The 11,287-nt window shown below is 40.4% G+C and overlaps 1 protein-coding gene across 1 annotated transcript in view; it reads left to right on the top strand.

Annotated features, from left to right (window-relative positions):
* The first annotated feature begins 3,274 nt into the window (after positions 1-3,274).
* Positions 3,275-11,287, top strand: part of rtn4rl1a (reticulon 4 receptor-like 1a) — a 137,289-nt gene continuing 129,276 nt past the window's right edge. Inside the window, exon 1 of the mRNA XM_072445810.1 lies at positions 3,275-3,391. Within this exon, the coding sequence (XP_072301911.1) occupies positions 3,379-3,391 (13 nt within the window). The 5' untranslated portion in view covers positions 3,275-3,378. The remainder of the gene's footprint in view (positions 3,392-11,287) is intronic.

The raw sequence follows: 11,287 nt of genomic DNA, 5'->3' as shown, positions 1-11,287 counted from the left end.
ATATAATGACACATATACTGACACATATACTGACACACATACTGACACATATACTGACACATATACTGACACATATACTGACCCATATACTGACACACATACTGACACATATACTGACACATATAATGACACATATACTGACACATATACTGACACACATACTGACACATATACTAACACATATACTGACACATATACTGACACACATACTGACACATATACTGACACATATACTGACACATATACTGACACACATACTGACACATATACTGACACATATACTGACACATACTGACACATATACTGACACATATACTGACACATATACTGACACATATAATGACACATATACTGACACACATACTGACACATATACTGACACATATACTGACACACATACTGACACATACTGACACATATACTGACACATATACTGACACATATACTGACACACATACTGACACATATACTGACACATATATTGACACATATAATGACACATATAAATGAGATATATACTGACACATATACTGACACACATACTGACACACATACTGACACATATACTGACACATATAATAACAACATGCTGACACATATACTGACACATATAATGACACATATACTGACACACATACTGACACATACTGACACATATACTGACACATATACTGACACACATACTGACACACATACTGACACATATACTGACACATATACTGACACATATACTGACACATATACTGACACACATACTGACACACATACTGACACATATACTGACACATATACTGACACATATAATGACACATATACTGACACACATGCTGACACACATACTGACACATATACTGACACATATACTGACACACATACTGACACATATAATAACACATGCTGACACATATACTGACACATATAATAACACATGCTGACACATATACTGACACATATAATAACACATGCTGACACATATACTGACACATATAATAACACATGCTGACACATATACTGACACATATAATGACACATGTACTGACACATATACTGACACACAACAGGTCATGTATCAGGGTCAGGATGTTCAAGCTTTGTAACTTTATTAATTAAGGGTTCAGGGTTAGTTAAGTAGATAAGTCTGAGTCAGTCTTAATAAACAAGTCCTTCACTATGAGTTAACACTAAATAAAATCCATTTTCAGCTGCAACAATATTAGAGTTACTGAAGTTTTGACATGCCCATACATTTCCAGACAAGACAAGCTCATTGTAAATTCATCGGACAAAACAAAACATCTGCTAAAAATAAACTGTTTGATTCTCCTCCAGTTTGGAGTATGTGAGAGGAACAACAAGCAGCTTAGCCAGGATACATTAACAGTGGAGTAATTATTTGAATTAGTCAGGGCCATGAAGCACATTTACTCCGGAAATGAAGGTAAAGAAACAGTAATTGAAGCTTAGTGCATGTTACATAAGAATGTTAATGCAAGAAAGGCATCATTTTGTTTGTGGGAGACCATCCAGCTCCGAATTGTATGTAACACCACTAAGTCTGTGTGGTGTTTCTTTTGCTCTTTTGTGTTGTAAGGGATGTAAAGATTATAGGATTAATTGATCATTTTTGTTTTTTCAGGTTGCACAATAATTGTAGAAAAAAAACACATAATTGCAAGAAACATTTGAAGTAAAAAAAACATCATTTCAATTAAATCTTTCCTCAATCAAAAGTAAATGTATTGGTATTATTTGTTAAAAATCTGTCTGTTTGTATCACATTAACTTGACTATTATCTTTCAGAAGGTCTGATTTCATAGAAGGCCATGGTGATCTTAGATGATGCATGGGGCCACGCCTACCAAGCATTCATTATAATATTTGTTCAGTATAGGCCTACATTTGTGCACTACATTGTGTGGAAATTTGATATAACAATAGGAAGAAACTTGTCCCCACAAAGCTTTATGCATGATCTCCTACGAGCTTGTTTATCTTCTAAGTGCAGTTTGGGTCAGATATTTAAATCACAGAGATACTTTAGAGCTTTTATCAGCTCTGCAACATGGTCTTTTTAGTCAATAAGTGATGCACAGGACATAAAATTGTATTTTTTTGACACAAATATGGGATATAACTTCAACTACCAATGCGTGTTGTTGAGTCTCTGTGTTTGCAGCCACATCCCTCTGTCGTTGGACTCATGAACACTTTCTAAACACTTTCACTTTAACCATAATTTAATCATTCACTGCATTGTTTGTTCACTTCTGCACTACATATGTATATCTGTACAACTGTAAATGTATGTACATATCAATCCTATTTTTAACTTTATTTTTAACTTATTTTTTTATATCTGGTAGCTATTCATTGTTCATTGTTTTGTGTTGCATCGAACCACCTAGACAAGTTCCTATATTTGTGAATTCTGTTCATTGACAATAGCAATAAACCTTTTTCTGATTCTGATCCTGCAGTACTCATAAGAAGGGGTTAAAACAGTAGTAAAAATCATTGTGCAATTGATAAGATGTGAAAAAACGGATCATTTGCCTTTAAACCTTACTTCATTTTGCAATACTGTTAAATCCCCATGCACCACCACTGAGCTCTGCAGATTTGCAAACTTCAATGAACATTTTGCTCCTTTTAACCTGTCCAACGGTTCTCTGTGGCAGGCAGGAGGAGAACTAACAGCTTCAGTCAATCCTTCTGTTCAACTAATGCAAAATATAGGCTCAAAATCCTCACGTGTGATTGCAGAAACAATCACACGCGAAAACCCTTGGAAGAAAAGACCTGGCTGTGCTCCATAAACAGCCGCTCCACGCCACGGGACACAGCGGCTCTGTGTGACTGTGCGAGCTCGGGAGGGACGCGGATGGAGAGATAGAGACGGCGCTTTCATGAGCCACATCCCGCGGTGGGAGGGGGATCTGTGAGGAGACAGTAGACGGCAGTCTCCAACCGGCGCTGCACCTGACCGCACCGACAGAGCGGACCCGAGCATCTCCCGGAGCCACTATGTGTGTCACCCACTTCACCGCGTGTTAGAAGAGTTCACCGCGGCCGGAGACACGCCACGGAACTAGGGGCTTTCTCTACTTCTATTATTTGACTACTGCGGGAGGACAACTTGGTACCAATCGATTTCACCATCTTTCTTGTCAAACGCGGCCGGAACCTTTTTCGTCCCGATTCTTGCTTTGCGCGCGCGTCTCGCCTTCTCCCCCTCTTTGGACCGGCCCGGACGCACCACAGGCGCGTTTCCCAAGGCTTGACCCGGCGGCGCGAGGGGATCCGAACAGCCCCGGACACTGCCCAGGATGCGGCTCCAGCACGGACCCAACTAGACGCGTCACGCAACCACAGCCAACATGTTCAGCCGAGGTAAGACATCCATCATTCTGTAACAGGGTTCATACGGCGGGGGTCTGCGGGGGTCTTTTATTGAGTTTAAGTATGAAAGTAAGAAGTGTTTTTTTATTGTAACCTGTGGTCTAAATGAGATATTTAAAAGCTTTGTATTTGGTTGGTGTTTTATCGCGACACGAGTTGAAAAAACATATTAAAAATGTATCCACTTCGTGTTAAATAGGCTTAAAATAGCGAGCTGGTGCCGCAGTGCAGTTTGTGGCGCTCGGATGAGAACGTGTTGTGAGATAAACGCGTAAACAGAGGTCGTCTTTTATCCACGCGTAAAAAAGTTGACTTATTTTTGATGACAAAGTTCCGTGGCCCGCGCGCGCTCACCTGTTCCCGGTGGCGTGACTCGGGAGCGCGTGCAGCCGCAAACAGCGCAGGGGCCGCGGGACCCGGGAGTCATGGGAGGCGGCCCGGGGCGGCGGCGGTTGCGGGGGGGGGGACGCGGGGTAGTTTCCCACTCGCTGACCTTGCGCGCGTGACAGCCGCTCCACTCCGACACGCGCAACATTTACAATAAACAGCCATTTGCAGGAATGAATCATGGACAAGAAGTCAACATGCTCAAAGAGTCTGTGTGTGGAGGGTGAGTCATCCACCAGGGCCATTATTAGACCCCTTTCCAAAACATGGGAGTCACTGTGTGCCCTGGCAACTTTAACAAAATAATAACATGCACAAATTACTTCCATTGTTTCTTTTTGTATTATGTAGTACTTAACTGGAACACGTCTAAACATGAATCTGTATAGTTTGGGCCAAGATCAAACCTGATTACAGAGGATGATGTGGCTCATTCGCCATTTAGATTAATGATGCTCATTTGAATAATTTGTGTTTACAGCAAATCAAGGGACACTTTATTATTTACATACTTAGGCAAGCCTCTTCCTTCATTGAAGCATAAACAGAACAGCCTCTCACTCCAGCTGACACCAGCGCTCATTTAACACATCTTCAATAAACAATCCAACTCTGCGGTCTACCACAGCACTCCACACTGTAGCTACACATTCATCTGGGATTATTCATAACACACAGCAAAACCCAATTCTAACACCATAATGCACTTAACTGTACCAATTTACAGCTTTTGTTCACTTCATTATCACCAGCTGCATTGCTATTAAACACCTTTTTAGATTTTTCTCAGCAATTTGTTTTGCATTTTGGTTCTATTTGTGTGAACGTATCTTGTTGTGTTTTGTCACAAAGTGCATGTGAGCTGCCTTGTTTTACTTTCACTGCAAGTTTCCCCCGTGTCGTCTTGTAAAAACATCCCCCTGATTGCAACATAGCAGCCTGCCATTTGTCATTTGCCTCCCCAGCCCACTGCCTCCCTTGTACATCATTATCCATTAGCTCGTGGTCGTCCTGAGCAGGGCCCCGGCTCAGGCCTGTCCACTCATTAAAGCTTCGGACCTAATGCTTTTGACACCGGGCTGATTATGGCTGTCAGCGCGTGTGCAGACGACGGTGCAAACGCATGGATGTTGTTACGGCTGGAAGGAGACGAGCTTTAATTTTAATGCTGGTAATTTCCAAACGGATCACACCCCCGCACAGCAGCGACGGCATTTGCTTTGTTTCGCCTCCTCCCACAAATATGTTGCTGTCAGGAACAATAAGGACGTGGAGGGGAATGTGTGCGAGATGCAGTTATCAGCGCGTGTCACCTTTGCCACGGTAAAGACAATTGTCAGAATGAGACAGGTTGAATACGCACAGGTGGATCTGCAGAGAAGACCCATTACATGATGTTGTTGTTAAAACTGAGGGTTGGCGGTTCAAAACTCATATCGGTGACACTTCAGCCGCCTCGCTCGTGTGTGAATGCGGTGCATGTGCGAGTGATTGGTGCTAACTGGAGACGGCAGTAGTGTGAAGTGAATGAATAATGTGTGACGGGGTTGTGAAGCATGTGGAAACCCGCTTTGTAGGGCTAATGTAGTATTAACATTATAATCAGCACAGATTGTTTTGGAGTGTGACAAAAAAAGAATCATATATTGATTGGAATTACTTCATTTGAGAGTTCAGAACACACTGCAGTTTGTTGAGGCCACATGTCACTCACTCAGAGTCAGAACAGTTTTAGTTTATATTGTCACAGAAGTCTAAATTCTGATGGCCAGATAAGTAAAATACATTCTTGCTTGACAATATTGTGTATTGATTAATGGAATAAAAGTGGCAAAAAATCCCACATTCTTTGAAGATCTCGAGGCAAAAATAACTCACAGAGCGTCACAAAAAGGCACATTGAACCATCACGCTCCGTTCTGCTGCTCTGATCAAAATTAAATATTAGTTGTCTCATAAAAAAATGTGGTCAGCTAACACACCATTGACCGATTCATTGACCAAACTACTAAAGGACCACAGACTAGTCACAACATCTCCCAAAATCTTCTCTTATGCGATCCTCCTGGTTTGGAGTGGTCTCACTAACACGTGGTAAAGGTGATGCCAGTGAGAGTGACGGTTGCTTGCAGAATACACACTTCTCTAATACTTTATGAAGCGCGAGTCAAACCCAAACCATACCGTGCAATCAGATTTGTTTATTATAATGGAGGATCTCATTGGTCATCTATCATTAGAACAAGATCAAACTTCTCTCACCTGATCAGATTAACGTCTTGTGCTTTGCTTATTGATTCAGCAGGAGTCCAAAATGTTTTCCTGTCCCTTTGATATAATTTGTTCCTCGCAAGCAGCCATATTTGTTTTGATGCGGACAGACTAAGTGATTGAGTAATCCACCTGTCAGCACGCCAATCCGAAACTCACAGAGGCGAAAACAGTGACCAGACTGGTATCAATCTGTACTCAAATATACATAGAGTTATAATTTCCATGTGTGGTCTGATTGAACTGCTGAAAAGCTGCAGCTGGCATGATTGAGGAGGTCAGTACTGGCTCTGAAAGGAACATGTCCGTGTACACAGTGCATCACAGTTTGTCGTGGCAGGAGCTACACATTCATCGGTCCGCCCTCACGTAGCGAAAGCATTCCCAACAAGAAATGTGATACGACGAGCTCAAAAGCGCTCGAAATGTATTAAAAACATCTTTAAAAAAAAGCATTATCTCGAGGGCAGACCACCATCCATCCATCTTGTCCATCTTGTGCTTCCGTCTGTCTTTGAGTAATGGAAACTGCCTCCGTCCTAATCCTTTTGCCTGTTGTCGGTCAGTCGCTCCTCTTGGCCTGTGCGTGTCACCAGCCTGTGCCGGAGAGGACGGTCCTGGCAGGCCCACTGCATCCTGGCTTTCTGCTTTTTTGGGAACATGCCCGAGCTTTGTCTCCCCAGTGCCTTTGAAGCTGGATTTGATTTCCCTTACTTGACTTTGCCGCTGTCTCACACTCAGTTCTCTGTGGCTTTAGTCATGTGCTTATGACAGAAGCCTGAACAAAACCGGTCACAATCACAGTCACTTTTGTGGACGGCTTTGGGCTGTGATCGAGCCAAACCCTTTTTCTATTTGGATTTTTCACGGCTATGTTTTAAGCGTACTCTATTAATAGGTGTAATGAATAATTTACAGCGCAGAGAGCAGCGTCGTGTTCCTCAAAAAGAACCAGCAGTTCCTCTTATAAAAGCAAAACTCAGTCATACGTCGTAAGTCTAAAATTACCTTTTTAATGCCACCTTTTTCAGTCTTGGGACACTATAATAATGAAAGTGAGAGATAGAGCAAACATCACTTTTGGGATATTTTTTGGGGAATATCAAGATGACGATAATCAGAAGATATTTTGGCAATCCATCCATCCATCCATCCATCCATTTTCTACCGCTTGTTCCCTTTCGGGGTCGCGGGTGACTGGAGCCTATCCCAGTGACTTCGGGCCTTAGGCGGGGTACACCCTGGACAGTGGCCAACTTGTCGCAGGGCCAACACAGAGACACAGACATTACAGACAGTTCACGCTCACATTCATTCACTAGGGCCAATTTTAGAGTCACCAATTTTTACCTAACACATGCATGTCTTTGGACGGTGGGAGGAAGCCGGAGAACCCGGAGAGAACCCACGGTAACACGGGGGGTTCTCTCCGGGTTCAATCCAAAGTCTTTAAATGGGTCAAATGCAGACAATACAGGAACAATAAAGTTTGACTTAGATATGCAAATAGGGATGTTTCATCAGTACATGACTTATAGTAGGCAAGCAGATTTGGGGTGATCATCAATATTTACTAATTATGTTGCAATTTAGTAGGTTATTATTTTTACTTGCATATTAAAATCTTACAAACTGAACTGTTTTGGAGAGAAAGAAACCTATACCTACATTGTTTGTTCGTATTTTATATAAAGGCTTGTATTTGACACGATGCTATGTTTGCTTATTCACACAGTTCTCGTCTTCCCCTTATTTATGTAGCTGAGCCCGCAGTACTATTGTCATTTCTTTGATTATTTATGCACCAGAAACCTTTTGAATAAGTGACAAATGACATGCGTGTAATGCTCTTACCACACAAAACACACACCTAGAGATATTCACAATAACAATGCGCTGGCAGGATGCACTTAGTATGATGAAGTTTTATGTTCCACAAACATCACATTAACACTCATCTTTCACTCATCTTTCACTCAGATTCAAATCAGAGCCACATCTTTCCTGAAGAAATGTCCTGTATTTCCCTAAGTTGAAGTTTAGTCCCAAACAGCTACGGACTCATTCTTCTGTAAAAGTCCTGTTATTCCTTTGTCGCTGTTGTAGCTTCATAAAACCTCCGGGCGCAGACAGACTGCTAACGCCACTGGTCTTTGTCTGGATCCATTGCACACAAACTACCGTACTGTTGAGGTTATACAATGCTCCTGAATAAAAGCTGCTCCAACGAAATTTACAAAGAAACAAGAAATTGTACATATATACGTGCCGCGCCTGTCAATAAGCCTAGATTCTAGATTCACTTCATCATTCTCCGTGAATATGAGTCTGAAACACACCGCGTTTTGAAGCTGAAAATACAGTGACCACTGTCCACAAACGTCTTCTTCTACAGTGTGTCAAATGCTTGCGCTTCCTGCTAGAGTGTTAGCCAGTAAACTATATAAATTAACCGCACCGTTGTAGTAGCTGCAGGGTTCAAAGCGTGGTACAAAAGTAGTGGTTTAAAATCCGAAAAGTATGGTAATCCCTATGTGATTTTAAATGACTGCCAGTATTTCTAACTAACGTCTAATCATTACAAACATAACCTCAGTTTATTTTAGTCACTTGATGAAAGTTTGCGACAGTTGTTGTCATCCTATTGCACATGTGCAGTAATCACACTGGAGAAAAAGCTATGGAATACTCTTGCACATGCGCAAACCTCCAAAACAAGCTGCTCTCCTGGTTGTAAAAGTACAGTAAAGTAAGTAAAAGCCTCTGAACAAGGTCAGAGACGGTGCAGCTGTAGTAGAAGAACAACCAAGCTTCCTGCAGTACTGCTCAGCGGCCTGTAGAGGCCACTAAAAGACACTGTGACTTCCAACCGTGCTTGAGCAGGAAGTGAGAGGAAAAAAGGCTTATTTGGATGTATTTCTGACCAGTTTAAATATAGCTAGGACATAGTATTTTAAAATGTTATTGGTCAATCACTGCATGCCTCAAACTTTGATGATTTGTGTGTGTGTCTAAGAGAAATCATCAAAAATGTGTTTTAGATTTTTACTGTTGAATATGTAAGATAAAGTACAACCCATTTTAAATATGAATGTGTTTTTTTTTAAACAACTCTTTCAATATTTTAATAGTTTCTCTCTTATTTTTGTTTTTGTCATATTATTTTTTAATGATAAACTCCAGAAATCAGATTAGATGTTTGGTTTACATGTAAAACTACCCAATGAAATGGAAAAGGAAAGATGTGGAGATTCCACTCATTTGATGGTGAATCATAACCCAGCTCACGCCAGATTGATATGTTTCACTCTGAATTGAGTTCTACACAATATCAATCTGGACACGCTCTCGCCAAAAGCAAGCGGGAAAACGCGTAACGTCGTGACAAATATTTGACTCTGATCGGTCAAAGCGTCACAACAGCAGAACAGGTCAAGAAATCAAACTGTTGTTATTTCAGTCTTTCAAGCACAGACTTCTTCCTCTAAAGCTCTTCGATGTGCATGTTTAAAAAAGACAAAACAAAATAGTCTCTAAACATGCAGAAATAGGCCACTGTACACGGTGTTGTCATGGCGTCGTCACGTTTGTTTATGTTTGTCCTTTTGACTGCAAACTACAATTCTGCGCTGTGATTGGTCAGACACCACGCGGCCGGATTCAAACCGAACAGCGCAAGCCCGACCAGATGGATTCTCATCTGACGTGAGCCAAGTTAGGTGAATTGAGTTATGCTCGACAATCTTTCATATTCTATTATATTCTTCGAAAGCTCAAGGTTATCTCCCGTTCAAAGGTTTTAATTAAAATCCCAAGACTTTGAGCTCACAGAAATGGATTCTGTACATTTAAAATAATTCATGACGGGCCTTATTCATATTTTTTCAGGCAATATCAATTATTTAGGGAGACTGTATCAAGTATGAAATAAAAAGCAGTAATGTCGTGGTTGATAACTGTTGAGCATATTTTTCAGAAAAAAATAGATGCTCGCTCCAGTAAGTAAGTCAGTGAGTGAAACCTTTTTGAGATGGGACTTGGTTTAATAGATTGAGAATTTACCTTTGAACAAGAGCATCTCCACTATAAATAATGTTTTTTGTATTCTATTTTGTTAATATTTTCAATACATATAGTTCAATTAGATATAGTGCACTTAAATCTATTCAGATGTGCTTAAGTTTTGATATTTGAACATGTTTTGCTACCATTAAAATAAAAATATGCAGCCATCAGACAAATCTGTCCGACAGGCTTTCAAAACACTTCACACATTTCACATTTTCATAGTTCTCGTACAGTAGTGTTCCTGTGTGTTCCTTATGCTCCACCTCGTTTTGTATTTCTGGGACGACTCCTTTGTGCATTGTTCTATGTTATTGCCTTCCTCTGTTCTACAACTTTGGGCATGTTTAATGCACGATTCATGACATTCAAATGAGTGATAAAATATCCTGTGATATTAAAAAGAACGTGCTCAAAGCTGTCCTGAATACGTCAAGCAGCTTAGGCAAAGAGATTGTCGCAAGTCTTGTCTCATGTATTAAGATAATTTGAAAATAACTGTGTCAAGACTATGAACATTGTACTTTATACTAACTCTACTACCTCTTCTACCTCCACTACCACACCAGTACTGCCACTGCTACTACTACTAGTACTACTACTACTACTACTACTATTATTACACAAACACACCATTTATTTTTTTGTACTTTAGTAGTAAGCACTTTTTACTAGAGCTGCAAAATATCGAATTGAAATTGGGTTATTAAAATTCTCGCAATTATTACATTAAAAAGATGTCGTATAAACATGTTTTGAAATGGATGTTTGGTTTAGTTGAGATCAGTATTTCAGTCTTCTGTTTAATGTTCTTGCTTGAATTTGGAACGAAACTATAATCAAAACATACATGGGAAATCTTACTGTAATTGCAAAGCTTGACAGAATCAGACATCTTTCAGAAATTGTTCCGCCCTATTTTTTACACACTTAACCTTCCCATCAGAATGCATCGCTTTGTCTGAAGAGGAAATAAAAATGATTATTTCTACCAGCACACAAGAATTGACACCAAGGTCAACAATGACTTTAGATTCCGCAGTCAGGGTTTTCCTCAAATAATTCTCGTTCAACTTAGAAGACAGAACCACTGATAATTTCATATGAATATTAATAATTGCACTTGTATAAGAGCATTGTGATGGATGGAAGATTACACTTATA

The sequence above is a fragment of the Eucyclogobius newberryi genome, unplaced genomic scaffold, assembly GCF_026437365.1.
Source record: "Eucyclogobius newberryi isolate DKJ021-1_F unplaced genomic scaffold, fEucNew1.0.hap1 SCAF_15, whole genome shotgun sequence".
Classification (NCBI taxonomy): domain Eukaryota; kingdom Metazoa; phylum Chordata; class Actinopteri; order Gobiiformes; family Gobiidae; genus Eucyclogobius; species Eucyclogobius newberryi.
This window is presented reverse-complemented; position numbering and strand designations above follow the sequence as displayed.